The following is an 18,206-nucleotide window of genomic DNA, read 5'->3' on the forward strand; positions in this document are numbered from 1 at the left end:
CCTCCACTCATCTTCTGCTTCACCCATGAGCACCTGTTTGATTATTAGATGTTCTCCCAGCTCCCTTCAATAATCTCCAAACACACCAATACTTGTTGCCAGAAGATCATATTAGAATTTCTCTCTTCCTGCTTTGCCTGCTGTGTTAAGGATGCATTAGAACACGTCTCTACGTTGTCTGTTGATCAAGATAAAACAAAGGAAGACAGTGCACTTCATTCCATCCCTGCTACAGACCATTAATAACTACCGTTTTTAGATGTTCTTAAAGATTCAGCGTTCTAATGAAACCTCAAAGCACTGGAGATTTAAAACAGAACCTAATTTTCAAAGGATTAGTCTCTGACTCCCTAAGACCATTTGATCTATGATAGCTTATTTTTCTCTCTGTTTATTTCACAGTTGAAATACTTGTTTTGTCATTAAGAAAATTATGATCTTGTCAAAACTAAGGAAAGGAATGGTAACTAGAAACATGGGCTATTCCTTAAAGAAGCTGATTGTATTTAAATTTTTTCCCCTGACGTAAAAGTAGCAAAAACTGCTTCTAAAAATTTTGGAAAATACAAAAATATATTAAAAAGAAAATAAAAATTTTATTTTCAGTCCTGCCACCCAGAGATAATTACTATGAAAGATTAATATATTTACTACTTCCTTTCCAGCAGCATTTTTGTTTATATTATTTTATTCAACTATAAGCATAATGTTTTCATAGGAACCAATCTTTTTTCTTACTAGTATTTTTTAAATGTTATTAATTCTCTCTCCAAAGAGACAAAGGCAGAGATTATTTTGCTCTTTGGAGCATGTAAGATATAGGCAGACAGCTTACTTTTATCACATATGTAGTCACTAAATATGAGGTGCAATTTTAACTACATGGCAGAAAGCCCTTTTTTAGTATAAAAGAGTTCTGAATGAAATTTTATTTATTTTGGTTTCTTATTTAAGTATTTCATACCGAAGATATAGCATGCCTTAAGGTTACAGGTTAAATGAGTGTTCTACGTCACTCTGACCAGTCACTGTGTGACTTTGCCTTGAAAACTGAAATAAAAGTAAGCTAAATATTCCTTCTTCTTAGGCTCTGTCTAAATTTCCAGCTTATATTTTTTAAGTAAAATATTTATTTTGGATTCCTTTATGCATGATTGTGAAATTACTGTTTTTTCGATTTTCCTTAAAAGGACACAAAATGTGGTTGATCTTCTTCTTAACTGTTAGCATTCTGCTGCTACCATAGAATTATAGAGCTTAAGGAATTGTGACAGTTTTATTGATTAATTCCTTATGGCCATAATTAAGTAATTCTATTTGTGGTTGTACTTTTTGCACATTGTAGAAATAGTGATTCCATGATTTCCTTCAGTGACAATGATTCTATTGCTTAATACTCAATATCAGAAAATGTATTGTTTACATTTAATGTAAAATCCGTATGCCGTCAGGTTCTTCTCTCCTCCACCCCGTGGCGAATGAATATGCATCGCTCCATTGGCCTCATACTTAGTTCACTCCTGTCCTCACCTTAAGTCTCAGCTTAGGTATCAACTCCAGGTGGCCGTCCCTCACTCCAAGTGGTCATCCCTCGTCTCCCAAGTCCTAGGTCTGTGTCCTTCCTCAGTAGTTCCACAGCCCCCTTCACCTTCCATTATCTTAGTGCCATCACACTGTAAGGATCAGGCAATGTATACTGTTCACTCACCATTATGTTGTCATCTGGAATGATGACTGACACAAAGTAGACAGTGAATTAAAAATTTGTATTGTTACTGTACTGTATGCTTGAAATATGCTGAGAGACTAAATCTTATGCACTCTTACCTGCAAAACAAAACTCCTCAGTGCCTGCATTATGCAATGATGTATATATAATTATCAAGACTTAAAGGTACAACTACTGTGTATACCCTCTTAAAGCTACACTTTACTGTAAGTTAACTTTCCTAAATAGTTTTAAATATACCAACTTCAGATTCAAAAAAAAGAAAAGAAAAGAAAAAAAATTTGTATTGTTAGGGAATTCCCTGGAGGTCCAGTGTTGAGGACTTGGCACTTTCACTGCTGTGGCCCAGGTTCAATCCCTGATTGGGGAAATAAGATCTTGCAAGCTGTGCGTTGCCACCAAAATAAAAAAAATTCGTATTGTTAATTCTTTTAATCTAAATGCCAAACCGTATTAGAACAATGGGCATCTTGACATCAGAGCCCTCTGGCCTTGCCTATTCCTTGGAAGCCAGATTCCTACTCCTTTCTTTTTGTATTAAAAGCCTTTTGATGCAGAAGTCCATGTTTTTGGTGTCTTCCGTATCATTCCCCAATCATACAAGTCTAGTAAGTCTACAGCTGCTTATTATCAAAGCCAAGGTAATCAAAGAGAAGCTGTGAGCTGCTGTACCCCAGTCAACTCCCTGAAAACACAGGAGAGAATGGCCTTAAATTTCTGGAAATGAAAATCTTCTGATTAGTTTATTTCTAAACTTACTCTTACCAGGTAATGAAACTTCTTTCCCTTCAATTCTGTCTGTTTTCTAGCTGCTTGGTAATAACATGCTATGAAGTTGTAACTTTATTCTTTCTTTCTTTCATTCAGCAGTATTAAGTACCTATTGGTACCTGGGACTGGAAATAAAAGTCTTACCCTCTAGCTTCAATCAGCTTAGAGTTGTATTTCAGAGGGCTACCATGAGATGATTTTAAATTTCAAAGAAAACATTGTAATACTCAGTATCTGTTGGACCTCACAGAAACTACTAGCTCCAGGTAGTGCACAGTTTAAATATTAGGCTGTGCTGCATTCCTTTTGATATCATATTTTTGTGCAGCTAGGTTTTCAGTAGTTGCTGTGAAATAAAGCAAATTCCACACAAAAATTAGTGTTGAATAGGAAATGAGAGTATCCTCGTCCAATCTGATTCTAAGGTTTGAGATGTATACAGTGCCCACAGGCTCACAACTAGTTATTTGAGGATGAAATAAGGTATTATTTTTCTCTTTTAACTTACGTGTATTATTTCTTCAAATGGTTATTAAGTTGTTAGGACATAAATACTTACTAAGTTGTTTGGACTTTACTGTTAAGTATTTCTTTTGGCTCAGGGGCACTGTGACAAAATTATTAAGATGTTAAGGATGCCATGAGCCCAGGAAGTTTGGGAATCTCTGGTCTAGTGAAAGAGCCAGACAAGGAAATGACCAGCAATGTTTATTTTCAGGGTATAATGATTGCACAGAAGAGAGGGTTCTCAGCCTGGTAAGTTCAGTGAAGTCTTTACGGAGGAGGTTATGCCTAAACTGGGTTTCAGCACAAAAATAGAGAAGTAGGAATTAGCTAGTTGAAAAAGAGCATCACACGGAGCTTGATAGTAAGGACCTTGGTCCATTTGGGGTCTGTGAGTAATCTTGTAGAGTTAGAGCAGGTGGTGCAAGGGAAGGGCATCAAAAGACAGGGCAGAGGAGAGGAAAGGAGGGTTCAGATCATGGAGAGTCTTAACCTATTAGCTGAAGAGTTTTGATTTTATCTAGAAAACTTAAGACATATTAAGCTGGGATGTGGCATGATCAGATTTGTGCTTTAGAAAAAAAATCACTGTGTTGTGAAGTGGAGAACGGTTTGAAAAGGGGCAGGAGAGACAGAGGAAGCCCAGCCAGGAGGCTGTTACAATGATACACCCGAGAAATGATGAAATTTATGTTTGACAAATACAGTTAATCAAAGACCAAGACTTGCTTGGTTGGGATAGAGGGGTGTGATGGAATAAACTCTAGAGTCCCCACCTGTAGCTTGTCTGCTCTTTATTAGCTATGGGTCTTGGGCAAATCACTCAGCTCACCTGAGCCTTAGGTGCCTTGGGTGTAAGACAGGATAATCAATGGTATAAATCCATACAAAGTATTTAATCACAGTGCCTGGTACGCAATAAGAAATGTCAACTATTATTATTACTTTACCTTCCTAATGCTGCTAAGTGACTACATAATACCCTAATAAGTGATATCAATAATTTTATCCTTGGATATAGAGGTTATTTCATTTTCCTCTAGAAAAGGTTGTGTTCTATGCCTTTGGTTATTTTTAATGGACAAAACCTTGGATTTTTAAAATGTAAATTCAGATGGAATTAGTGATAGTTTTACTCGACCTTCTCAGGTTTTATAACAATCTACCCTGTAGGGAAAAGAAATAAAATCAAATTTTTGGAGGAGTGTTTCCTTTCTTTGCCTTTTTTTAGAAGATAGATTTTCATTTTTCTGATCCTAACTAAAAAGATGTTGTTTTTAATGTTTAGATCAGGGATCAGTTAGTAGATCTATAAGTCAATACAATATTGTGTGAAACTTTGAGGTTCCTCCCCTCCCCTCCTTTCTTATTTTCTTCTTCTTCTTTTTTTTTTTAATATTTATTTGGCTGCACCAGGTCTTAGTTGAGGCACACGGGATCTTCTTTTCAGTATGCTAGATCCAGTTCCTTGACCAGGGACCAAACCTGGGCCCCTTGCATTGGGAGCGAGGAGTCTTAACCACTGGACCACCAGGGAAGTCCCCTCCCCTCCTTTCTTTCACGTAAAATTTCTTTTCCATATGTGGTCTGCCTTTGAAGGCAGTAAGATAGAAATTTGAAAGAGTAGCACACTGATTGCCACTGGTGACACTGGATGGAAAGCAGGACTGAGATCCTTTTGGGAAGAGGCTAGTTTAGGAAGCCTTTATGGGGGGGGGGGCAGGTAATTGAATCTTCATTTGAGTGTGAATAAACTGATGCCGATTGGTAAAAAACAATGAAAGTTTACCTGAGTCAGACAGAAGAGCATAGGAGGCCAGCTCAAATAGAGTGGGTGGTTTCTACTGGAAATTTTTGAGCCATGTGACATGGAATATAGTTGAGGCAAGCATTTGATGGAAGGCCCTGAATATGAGGCTATTTAAATATTGTGCACATTTTTACATATTAGGAAGATGTGTTCTTTCAACAGAATGTTGACATTTGACTCAAATAGATAAGGGGATATGGGACTCCTTTAGCATTTTGATTATTTCATTGAGAGCAATATGTATTTACATGATTGAATGACATGCGTTCAACATTTCAAAAACTTTATTGAATTTACACATATAGAAAAGCGCACGTATCATAAACATACAGCTTGGTAAGTTTCCACAAACAAATGAACCCATGTGATCAACACTCAGCCACAAGGCAGCATTACCAGTATCCCCGGCCCCCCCCACCATGCCCCCTCTCTTTCACCATCCCCACCTCCCACCCCAGTAACCACTATCCTAACTTCTAACAGCATAGGTTAATTTTGTCTGTTTTTGTACTTTATAAAATAGAATCATTTTGTACGTATACACTCCTTCATTTCTGAATTCTTTCCCTAAATATTATGTCTGTGAGATCCATCTGTATCGTGGCATAGTGGTACATCACGCATTCTCATTGCCCTGTAGTATACTGTGGCACGAATATACTACAATTTGTTATCCATTCTACTATCGAATAGTTGCTGCTGTGAACGTTCTAGTACATGTCTTTTGGGAAAGCACATCTGCCTTTCTTTTGGGTATAGATGTATGAATGGCTGAGTCCTACAGTGTTACTCATACGTTCAGCTTTTTTTTTTTTAATATAAATTTATTTATTTAGTTATTGGCTGTATTGAGTCTTCATTGCTGCATGCCGGCTTTCTCTAGCTGTGGTGCACGGGCTTTCTCTAGTTGCAGTGAGCAGCGGCCACTCTTCATTGCAGTATTTGGACTTATCATCTTGTTGTGGAGTACAGGCTCTAGGCTTCAGTAGTTGCGGCACATGGGCCCAATAGTTGTGGCTCTCGGGTTCTAGAGCGCAGGCTCCGTAGTTGTGGCACACGGGCTTAGTTGCTCCGAGGCATGTGGGATCTTCCCGGAGCAGGGATGGAACCCGTGTGCCCTGTGTGGGCAGGCGGATTCTTAACCACTGCGCCGCCAGGGAAGTTTCACGTTCAGCTTTAATAGATACTACCCAGCCGTTTTCCCGCATGTTTGTATCAGCTTGCACCCCCCACCAGCGGCGTATGAGAATTCTGTTGCTCCACAGCCTTGCCAACATCTGGCATTTTCCATCATCGCTGTTGTTCTCGTCTTAGCTGTTCTGCAGATGCGTAGGGGTGTTGCATTGTGGTTTTAGTTTCTGTTTGCCCGATGGCTGATGGAGTTGATCACCTTTTCATCTGCTTAGGGACCATTTGTATATCTTCCTCCTTAAACTCCTAGTCTTTTGTCCATTTTTATCAGATTGTCTGGCTTTTTTGGTACTGACTTGTAGGAGTTTTTTTTTTTTTTATATTCAACTATTTGACATCAACACAGTTTTCAATGGATTTTTCTAAGAATATGAATTAAAGAATTCCAGATACTAAGAGCCTTTCACAGAAAGGAAATATTTATCTATTTTGTATAATGACTCTTTCATATATATTATGTATTTCATTAAAGCCATTTGTATTTCATTATAGCCATTGCCATGTGTCACGTGTCCAAATGGCTTGTTTTTGAAGCAGTAATAACTGAATTGTATAAATGCCAGCAGCAACAATACAGTGTAAGTTTTTTTATTTTTTTTCAGATGACAATTTATGAAGACTCAGTGGCAGCTCATCTTACAAAAATCCTTAATTCTGATGAACACGCAGTGGTCATATCATCTGCCAAGTGAGTTGTAGAGTTCAAGTCATGATACAGTTATATGGTGAAAACGCAAGGAAAGCTGTTTGCTACTGCTATGTCATTTCTATGTGATATTCCCCCCAGAAATATCTGTAAAGTGGGTTATAGAATTAGATATACTAAATTTGCACTGGTTTTTGAAAAACCACCTTAGCATCTTATTTGCAGTGGGGTATATTTAAAGGGTGTTTTTTTGAGGCTTAATTTGAAACGTTTTTGTCAAAAAGGTGCAGTGAATTTTCAGAGTTTGACTCATCTAAGTTCTTATTTAAAGAAACATTTATGATTAATTATGATGTGGAAAACACATTTCACTAGAATTCATTATTTCCATAAACACTACTATTTAGGGATTGTTTACATCAGGAAAAGGAAAATAATAATGAGATTTTTCAAAATGACATTTCTCAGCATGTTTAAATTATGTAATTATATTTTAATTCAAAGTTATCAGATTTTAATTAAGTTGATTCTGTACATGGAGCCAAAGCTACTTGATTTTTTTATCCTGACTGGAATTTAGGGTTTAGTTTTGAAGCACCCTGTACTGCTGTCATGAGGACTAGAAAGTCAACTAGAGGAAGGAGTAAAACCCACTGAAATTTTCAACTGATGAGTGAACGTAAAAGCGTGCTTTAGGATTCTGGCTTAGCAAGGAAATATTACTGATACACAGAAAGAGGAGAGAAAGGGGAAGGAAAGAAACGGAGTGGGGAAGTGATGGAAAAATACACAAACTCTAGTATGTTGTATACTTATTGCAAAAAAGTCAAGGAAAGACAAAATAAATCATTATAAACAAATTTGCTTGTGACCAAAGTACAGATGTAGTGACAATTGCTTTTGACACCATAACCCCCAGGAATAAGAGACAGGACTGAATGATAGGAAGAGAGTTGAACAGCAGAAGGCAAGGCGAGCACACTGGTTGCCCAGATTGGTGGGCTCCAGATGCTCTTTGTTTGATGCTGCTGATGGGTTTTTTGGTTGATGCCTCGGTTGGGTGTTTTTTAATTAGTTGTGTTGCTTTATGGTGAAATATACAACTCTCTACTCTGTCCCAGGCCTTAGCACTCCCTATTGTCTTTCTCATCATGGGCCAAATTCACATACCAAAGTTACTTCCTTAGGTGTTTCTTAAGGTACTTCTACGAGCAAAACATTTGTATTTGCCACCCTTGCCCTGTGAGTCAAATGCCTCTTTATAGGACATTTTAGAGGACATGGCTAGAAAAAATGGAAAATTGAAATGGAACTTTTTTAAGGTATAACAAGTTATAGAATTATTCTTTAATACAGTTAAGTAAATATTTTACTTGGCCACCTTTCTTAGTTCAGATATTAGCAAAGCTTTAATATTGGCCTTCATGAGTTTGATGTGTTTAATTAGTCTCCTTTATATTTTGTATATTTTTTATTTTTATTTCTTTAAGATTATAATTGACTTATAACATTGCCTTTTTTCAAATAAAATTTTATGCAGAATCCCAATATTAAACAACTAACATTTTATTTTGTTGGCATTAATACATTGGATAGGATTAAATTATTAGTTATTTATCAGAAAAATAAGCAATAAGGTTATAGGTGACAGTTTTAGTTTTATATTCAATGCAGTTTCCAGTTATTTCTGTATTTCATGTTGGTTACATGGTCACAAGGATGCCATTTTTATTTAATTGAAGATAATTTCCTTACAACTACGTAACCAGCCTAAAATACAGAAATAACTGGAAACTGCATTGAATATAGTCCAAGATTTGCACAAAAAATAGTGAATTCTAAAGTAAAAGCTAACATAATATTGCTCTCTCATATCCCTAACAGTTTAAGAACATTTTAAAAAGTATATTCTATATTTCTAAATGAAATTTTAATCAAGCCTTGGTGGAATCTTTGAAATATTTCTGAAACGTATCTTGAAAACCATTGACGTAAGTCACAGTGCTGTACTATGTCAGTCTGAGGTCCTAGATGAGATGCAACCATTTGCTGGCTTTGTGACCTGGGTCTGTTTTATCAAGTGTAAGAATGGAAAGAATGCCTGTCCTTCCTCCCTCATGGAACTGTTAGGGGAATTAACTTGAGTAATGAAATAAATATAGAGCTTATAAACTACAGAGTGCTATATTAAATTATGGTATCATCACCTCATGTTTTACCCAATTGCATTTCACATTTTTTCCTTGACCTTGGCCTGGCTCCTTTCCTAGGCTCTACTCTTAGCTTAGCTTTGGATTCCTCCTTGACTAGCTCATTTGCCTTTAAGCAGATTCTATTCCAGCCTTGGTCCCCTCTTGTCACTCATCTGAGCTCCCAGGCCTGCCCAGATGCCCGACCTTTACAACTGCAGATTAAAATCCTAGGGGATTTGCCACAAAGAAGTTCGAGAGAGAAAAGAGAGGACAATATGTAATAACTTTATACTAGTAATAGAGTATATTTTTACCCTGATTCTTGTTATGGACTTTTTTCAAATATACGAAAAAGTAGAAACACTACTATAATGATTTCCCACCATATCCATCACTCAGCTTCAGTGTTTATCAATGTTTTGTCATGTACTCCCCAGTTTCTTTTGCTGCAGTATCTCTAAGCAAATCCCAGAAATCATTTTATTTCTCTTTCAGTATATATACCCAATAATCTTTTTTTAAAAACCTAATAAAGTTAATAATAATTACTCAACCCATATTCCATCTCACTTAATTTTCTTGAAGTTTTTTTCAGACAGTTGATTCATTCAAATCAAAATCCAAACAAGGCACACATTGCATTTGGGTTTATGTCTCTAAGACTTAGAAAATCTATGATAGTTCTCCCTGCTTTTAAAATAATGTGTTATTTGAGGCCTGACATGTATACGGTAAAGTGCTCAAATCATAAAGGTACAACTAAGTGATTAGAAAAAAACAAATACACACACACACACACACACACATCCACACTCTTTTAACCACCACCTAGATAAAATAAAGAATTCCTTCTTTTGTTAATGCCATTTACATTTACAATATTTACAGTATTTACAATATTAAGGCAGAACGTTTTAACTAAACCTCTTGTGTGTGTTTATATTTGTTTCATAACATAGTAATTCCCAGTAGCTTAAGCTATTTTTAACTATTTAAAAATGTTGAAAATGCTGATGGAAAAGCTGTGTTTCATCAGCATAGCTAATAAGTAGGTTAACTAATGAAGTTCCTCAACGTAAAGTCAACGTTTCTTTGACTTTGAAACTTGGTCAGTTCAGTATGGTAAAATGAGTTATCTTCTGAGATTCAGAAGCACTCATTAGTCATTTATTAATAAAAATAAAAAGCAAGTTATTAAGTAAATATAATTTATTCTGTAGACAGAACTTCTTAGAAAATGGGATCATTAGCAGGAAAAAATAATAAAATTGGAACCATTGTCATAGAACCACAGAATTTTAGATTTAGGATCTATCGTAGAGATAATTTAGGCAAACCCCGTCTCCGAATAGATGAGGTAAGATATGTAGTTGTTAGAATTTTTCCTCAGAGCACATAGCTAGCTAGGGGTTTTAATATATTATGCATTGATGTTTGTAAATCACCTTTAATTTCTGATCGGAACTTTTAAATATCAGATTAAAAATGAATTTTTCAGGCTCTAGTAGTAGGATCCCTGACTACCAATATGTGATTCTGTTTGGACACTATGGACATATTTTTCTTAGTGTAGCATTTGCATGTTTTATTGTCATTTACCACTATGAAAAAATAAGTGGAAAACATAAATGAAGGTGCTGCTACTAGTGATAAGTATAGATCTCATAAATATAACATATTGAGACGATGGTGGAAGTCATCAGGCGTGCTGTGTGGACTGTTGTCAGCTTCAACTGAATATTTGATGCACACACTTGACCACGTTCAGCTTGGAAGAGAGAGGGCAAAACTAAAGAAATATGATGCTGGATACACCTCATCAAAGTGGTGACTAATGTTAATTAAATGCGGAATTAGGAATTTAGAATATTTTTAGCTTTATGCGAAGATCCATGTTCCACTTTCATTCGTTTGGTTTTTGCACCCATTTTCTGGAGGTCTTTATGTATTAAAGGGGGAAACTGTATCAGTTGGAGAATGTTTTTGGTGTTGCTATAGTAAATACATCTTAAAACAGGTTTTCCCCAATTTTGCCAGTTCCCAGTTGGTGTGACTTTGAAATCATACTGCTGTTAAGTATACATTTTATTTCTATTTTAAAAAACTCTGCGTTCACCATTTAGGTGTAACAAAAAGTGAATTCATTCCTCTGGATTATAAATATCCTCTATCTTCTGAAATATGGAACTTAATGGACCGACCATAAGATTCTCCCAAGTGGCAAGTGTTCTCCTAACACAGAATCCTACTCTCTCCCTGAGCCTCTGTCTGCCTCAGCATCGTGGCACATGTGAGGAAGCACCTGTGTTGCCCTTTCATTCCCAGGCTGATGGACCGATAGACCCTGTCCCTAGGAGTTAGTGAAATACCAGCACAAGTTGCTATGATAATGGTATGGCCTATGCAGTTTCACAAATCCAAGAAGAAAATTTATATCAACGCACTGTTGTAATAATAGCAAGGAAAGCCTCCCTATTTTGGAGTTCCACAAAGAGGAGGGAATGTCAGTGTTTCTTCTTCCTAAACATGGGGCATCTTAGAAAAACATTCAGTAAAGTTCATAGAAGAAATTTCATAGTAGCCTGTCTTAATATTTTAAGAAATGCCATAAAAATGTTATATATGAACAAAGAAGACCAAACTTGACATGAAACACATGAATGGATCTCTAATAAATGGTTAGAGTCTCTGTAGAAATTTGAGTTTAAAAGGCCAACCCAAAAGGTTGAAGGTTAGGAAGTATTACCTTTTGTCCAAGTGAAATCTAGAAACAATTGCCAAAAACAACAAACAAAACAAAAATTGTTAGCAGTAATTCATTTATTTCTTAGATGATAAATATGATGGCTTGAGGAGAGTGTGTGTGTGTGTGTGTGTGTGTGTGTGTGTGTGTGTATGTGTACTGTATCTCTTATATGGCTCAGTTTCCTAATACTTAGGTATCTGGAATACTTATGTCACTCACATAACAGAGAAAATTGTGAGTATAATAGAAAAAAATAATTACTGCAATCTTTTCCCTAAAATTCCTCCACCTCTATCAATGTTAAAGACAAATATTATTATTTTAAAACAGCCTGATTTTGTTTTCAAAATCACTTTATAAGCACTTGCTACAAAAAGCTGGTCATATACCATTCTGCTGGTTGTAGTTTTTAATCCAACATCAGCTCTAAAGACTTTTGACGAATTTGTTAACGTTTCAGGTTAGTTTTTTTCTTTTAGTCTATTTCTATTGCAAAGAAACCAAATGTAATTAAAAGAAACAAACAAGTAAACCATATATTGCTGACACTAACGAGACCTAAATTCACTTAGTCTACGTGGTATTACGTTGGTCATCTTAAGGGGAAAAAAGAAATGGATTCACAGAGACTATAACTCAGTTCAATTGGCAGGTTGGTTTCCAGCATAACGCACAACCTCTTTCCTCTTCAGGAAGAATGTAGGTACCCATGTAATGAATAGGAGGGCACCAGTGACACTATAGTGACGGATTTATTCTTGGTTGCTCAACACTGCAAGTCGTTATAAGTATACATAAGATGCAGAAGATAATGCTTTCCTTTTTAAATAAGATCTAAAACTACTCAAGAATTTTAAAAATTTAAGTATTTGAGAAAGGCTTGTTATAACCTTAAAACGACTTACTTAAATTATGTAGAGCAAGGTTTATTCATGCGTCCATTTATTCCTTCAGATGTCTTGAACTTATCTAGGACTTGTTACACAGCAGGTACAAGTATGGGTCTATAAACAAACAATCCCCATATTTTAACAGGTTACTTAATTGTGCTTATTTTTAAATATGTTTGTAAATCAAAGCAAATCAGCCTGTTGAGTTTCCTGAATTGCACAATGTCTTTTCTTCAAAGGATACTTTGTGAAACTGTAAAGGATTTCGTTGCCAAAGTAGAGAAGGCACATGAGAAAACGCTGGAAAAAGCTGTTGCAGCCGACGCCGTGGCCAATAAAGTAAGCGGGACACGTTCAGGACATGAAAGTTTTTTACTGACAGTGTTAACATCGCCCTGTGTTTTACAGCTAAATTGATTAAGTGCCTTTCCTCCCAAAACATCTTAAACCAAGGGAGAAATTACTTTTGAATCAGATATGAGGGTTTAAAACATATTTTATGCTTAGTCCCTTTAATATGTCAGAAAACTGCATTGCTGAGACCCACACTCCGAATTTGATAACTCAACTCCTTTGTCGCACTGATTGACATTTTGAAGGAGAAATGCACAGTAGTCGGGTCACATGGGGTAAAATGCTGCACAGCTGGCGTTCCAGTGGGGAGAAGAATGGTTTTCCATTTCCAGGCAAACCTTGGCCACTCAAGTTCCCTCCCAGCGTGGTTGCTCGGATTCCCCAGATATTCTGATCCTCGCCTCTTTCAGGGTTCTGTTTCTTGCTTTGCCTTTTCCTTTATAGAGATTTTTTTTTCCTTTGTGAGCTTTCTGAGGCTAAAATAAGAACAGTTTACTGAACCTTGAAAGCTACAGTCTTTGCTTTCATTTGTCCACCGCAGGGCATTCTCGCGAAAGGCTTGGCTCTCTTGGGCTTTGCAAAGGCATGATCTTCTCCAGCTGTAGATGGTGGCTTGATTGAGAGGAAGGGAAAGAAAATAGGAATATGCATTTGAAGTTTTCAGCCTCTTTCTCTTGTTTTTCTACACTGTGGAGAGCTTCAGAAAACAGAAAGCCTCTGTAGTCACACTTTTGTCTCAACTCTTTCTGCTGTAACTTTGTCTTGGCATGTCATCAAAGACAAAAGGAGGCGGAAGGGATTGGAAATTGTGTGGAGAGAAAAGGTATATTAGGCAGTAATATCAATAGCTTCAGTCCTAAATGTTTCTTTACCCTTAGGAATTCAAGAAAAGCAGGAAGAAACAAGGGCCCAGTACATGTTTTTCTTTCCGCATCGTTCTTTCTTATCCTATGCATGTTCCTTTTTCTCTTTCTTTGAGCTAATAATCCCTTAAGTGCCGTCACTCCTTTGCAAAACCAAAGCTTTGAAGGTGAGTTTACAAGATTCAGCCAGACTGGGCAGTTTGGGATGCTAAAATCAGTACTGTAAGTTGATTACTTAAAAAAAGTTTATGCAGTGTTTTGTATAATGTACAGCAAATTTTGTATAATGTGTAAATTGTTTATGTAATGTGTCACTTTATCACGAAGGTTTTGTTGTTTTCTCTTAAAGAAAAATAGCTTTGGGAAGATTATAAAGATTTTCACCCATGCAATGGTGTCTGAATAGTTCTGGAAGTATAATTCGGTAAATTTACAGAATAATTGTGCTATGTTTTAAAAAATTATGCATTATTAAGTCCATAGCTGTCTAATATATAATTTATAACAGATAGCCAGTTAATGATAAACATCAGTGTAGGTATCTTTCCTCTAAAAATCAAAAAACGTTCATTTAAACTATCACTTTCCATCTCCGCTAAATGAAGATTCATTACCGTGTTTTTTGTCTTAGTGTTCAGTACTAAATGAGAAGCTTGAACAACTGCTCCAGGCTTTGCACACAGATTCCCAGGCTGGTCCAATTCTTCCGGGCATCAGTCCTCTCATTGTAGAAGAAGATACTGTGGAATCTTCCAGCGAAGAATCCTTGTGTGAAAGCAAGGAACAACTCTTGGATGACACTACAAAACCTTCCTCCCAGAAAGCTGTCAAACCGAGGGAAATAATGCTGAGGGCAAACAGTTTAAAGAAAGCAGTGAGGCAAGTCATTGAAGAGGCCGGAAAAGGTACACATTAACAAAAGCAGCTTCTGAAGAAGTTAGCCGCGTTCCTATGGCAAGCTCAAGGGAATTTTCATACTGGTCAGACTGGACACACTTAAAAAAGTTTCAGAGATAAAGTACACTGGAAGCAAAATGAAATTTAAAATTACCTTTAAATCGTATTTCTAAAATTAAAATTTTTTAACTGGAATCTGTTCAATTCTTAAAGAAAACCAAACCGATAAACTACTTTGAAAATATTTTAACATTTATTTCCTAAATGTTTGTGTTGCTTTTTCAAAAGTTTGTAAAAGTTCCACCCATATTTTGACTTTTTGTATTGATGTAATATGTGTACGTCTCTTAGAATTTTAGTAGACTAAAAGTTAACTTTAATATGAATAGTTAATAGTCAAAAGCCCTTTACAGATTGTAACTTGCAATTGGACTTGTATTTCATTCTCTAAAATTCTTGTATTTTATTTTTGTTCTGATAAAAATATAATTTTGACAAGCTTTTTTTTTTTTGGCCGTGCCACCGGGGCATGCGGGATCTTCGTTTCTCCACCAGGGACTGAACCCTGCCCCACCCCACCCCGGCAGTGGAAGTGCAGAGTCCTAACCACTGGACCGTCAGGGAATTCCCAATTTTGACAATTTAAAATATTTCCTTTTATAATCTCTGATACTTACAGACATCACCTGACCCCAGAGTTTATTGCCAATCAGTGTTTAATTTGTGAATATGGAATTTCTTTGTGTTTATATTTCAATTTTCCTTTCTTACGCATATTTGAATATTCATGGATCTTATTTTTGCTTGTTTAAACAATTTTCTCTTCTTGCTACTTAAAGTGATGGATGACCAGACAGTCCACTCCTCTGAACCAGTTAATCAGTCATTCGATTACGATAGCACAGAAACAGATGAGTCTAAAGACGAATCAAAAGAAGATGATGCAAAAGAGTCATTAGCCGGTAAGAAAACTATGATAAAACTATTTTGGAATTAAATTGAATGTAATTCTGCTTTTATTTTTCTAAAGGCTTATCTGTTTGAAATAAACTACTGTATTTGTGTTTATATTTTTAACAAGGCTTTTCAGAAGTTAGAGCCTTAGACATTCATGAATGCTAAAATAATGAAGATAACATTATTTAGACCATTGTCAAGTCCTCTCAAATACCTTTTTTATCATATAATCTAGAAATCATCATAATAAACTAAGGATTTGGGGGCCAAACAGGGCTAAATATCTTAATTTTCCTGAAGAAAGAGTAAACACCAAAACATCAGATTGTAATCTGTTTTAGCCCTCAGCTTCCTTTGAGAATAATATGGAAGCTGCAGGCCCCACATGCGTAAACATTGGCATTTAAGTAATTTATCAGACCCTGAGTTCCATTGATCATCCTAGATGGTTGATAATCCTTATTGCTAAAGTAAGTTTTAAAATCATAGGACATCTAGTTACAGCCATATCTTCACTGAAATACTTTTTACCAGGAAATTAATATGTAGTTGCTTGAAGAATATTAACTCTTTCTCTACCTTTACCTTTTAATTGAAGATGAATTTATACGTTTAATATTTCACATTGTGCAAGGGAAAAGTTATTAATTTACTAGAATAAAACAAAGCGGAAATGTTAATGAAGATGAGAAGATTATGAAAATAATTACACAATACGAATGAAAATCAATACTATCATAGCACAACTGTTCGCAATCATTAAATTTTGGCTTTTACTGTCATTACATATAAACTTGGGTAGATTAATTAAGTTCTCTGTGGCTTCCTTATTTGTAAAATGTGGATAATCATGTACCTACTTGTTGTGACGTTTAAATAAGTTAACACACATTAAGTGCCTAGAATAGCACCTGGTACATTGTGCTGTAAAGGAATGTTTCCTGTCATTATCGCTATTATAATTATTGCTGCTACTTCCGCTGTTGCTGCTACTAACTACTCTAACTTTGAAAGAATAGTTTTTAATTGTATTTAAAACTCTTAAAACCTTTGCAGTTAGACCATATTATAGACCTCACATGTCTGACATGCAACTTTCATATTCTACAACCTTAGTCCTTTTAGATCTTAAGGTTGTGTACCTATTCCAGCACACAACCCAACTTTATAACCTTGGACTTTTTAGACCTTAAATGGTCCCATTGCAGGATATAATCCAACGCAGGCATTTTTTACAGCCTAGACCGGTGGTCATTGAACCTTCAGACTACTCACTTTCAGTACCTCCCGTTCTCATGGTCAGAAAGACCATGGTCTAATTGTTAAAAAGTTTTGCTTCTGTTCATGTATTGAGCTTTATATTTTCTTTCTTAAATTTCTACCCATGATTACAGTTATGATTAATAAAGCTTTATGTAGGATAATGTTAACAGTAGCAACTACTGGCGTTTATGTAGTGCTTTATAGTTAGTTTAAAAGCAATTTTATACACATCATTTCATAATATTGAAGATGACTGCCATGTGGCAACCCTTAAATGATACTGAAAACAACTTTCATCACATCATATCCTCTTCCCACACATTATATCTTCTTTTCCAGATTCTCTTTCCTAAATTGTTTTACCAATCTAACTTCGTGATTTTAAACCTTTTGTTTTTCTAATTGCACCCATTCAGTCAATATCATGTCCCATTAAAATTTGATGCCCCGTTTTGAGCAATATTCTCCAGATATTTCTGTAATGTAATATAGCACACTGATACCTGTACGCTGCTCATTCTGGATATAATAAGTGGCTGTCTTCGGAGGGTTGGTTTTTCAGCATTCATTGGTAATGGTTTTCCAACCAGCTACCATCTTACCTTAATGTACTCTGATGAATTTGATACTTCTTTTATAGTCTGCAAAGGAAACCAAAAAAATAGATACAGTGATGTAGATATTGTTATTGAAATAGGCATAGATTGTACAAGTCTTTATGGTGCAGTATTTGATCTTAATTTTTGGCTAGTAATCCAATTTAGTGGGAATCAGTAGCAGTAGAAGTGTTTCTGTGTTAATCATTAATTTTTTGAAGCACATTCATTGTATTTATCATTGAATTATATAATAACTCATATGTCTGAGATGTGCAAAATACACATTAATATGATCAATGAGATGTTATGTTTAAGAAGAACCATGAAACACTAATTTAGTTACCTGCAGTGGAACATCAATCTTAGTCACTACGATGCTCTCTGGTTTTTATCAGAGATGAATATCAAAAGGTTGTTTTTGTTAGAAATTAGTTCCAGGGCTCTCATCTGTCAAAAAAAAAGAGTGGCTGTTCTGCAACTTTTTCTTAGTGCAACTGGACTGTTTTTGAACAGAGAGATGAGAGTGTAAGATTAATATAGTTAGTTTGTAATTAGTCTTAGGGAGAGTAAAGATAATTAAGTTTTGGAGTATTTTTAAATTGAGTTTGAGGATTACTGTTTTTTTAAACACCTGCCAATCGCTCCTAAATTAGTTAAAGATACTGTTTGGTCTCCATTAAATTGCCCCAGTTTACCTAGGATTAAATCTCTCTTTTTGTTGTTTACTTTGAGAGTAATTCTGTTTTGAAATAATTTTTTAAATGTATTGAGCTTTTATAAGAATATGATAGAAC

At 35.6% G+C, this 18,206-nt stretch overlaps 1 protein-coding gene across 13 annotated transcripts in view; it reads left to right on the forward strand.

Moving 5' to 3' along the window:
* Window positions 1-18,206, forward strand: part of DGKH (diacylglycerol kinase eta) — a 182,611-nt gene that overhangs the window by 126,300 nt on the left and 38,105 nt on the right. For all 13 annotated transcript variants that reach the window (XR_009049070.1, XM_057707879.1, XM_057707880.1 and 10 more), the window contains 4 exons: window positions 6,608-6,693; window positions 12,719-12,818; window positions 14,328-14,601; window positions 15,433-15,555. Coding sequence is in view for 12 of the 13 variants with exons in the window: in XM_057707879.1 (XP_057563862.1) it covers window positions 6,608-6,693; window positions 12,719-12,818; window positions 14,328-14,601; window positions 15,433-15,555 (583 nt within the window). In the remaining variant the exon portion in view is untranslated. The remainder of the gene's footprint in view (window positions 1-6,607; window positions 6,694-12,718; window positions 12,819-14,327; window positions 14,602-15,432; window positions 15,556-18,206) is intronic.

Source organism: Hippopotamus amphibius, chromosome 14 (assembly GCF_030028045.1).
Source record: "Hippopotamus amphibius kiboko isolate mHipAmp2 chromosome 14, mHipAmp2.hap2, whole genome shotgun sequence".
Classification (NCBI taxonomy): Eukaryota; Metazoa; Chordata; class Mammalia; order Artiodactyla; family Hippopotamidae; genus Hippopotamus; species Hippopotamus amphibius.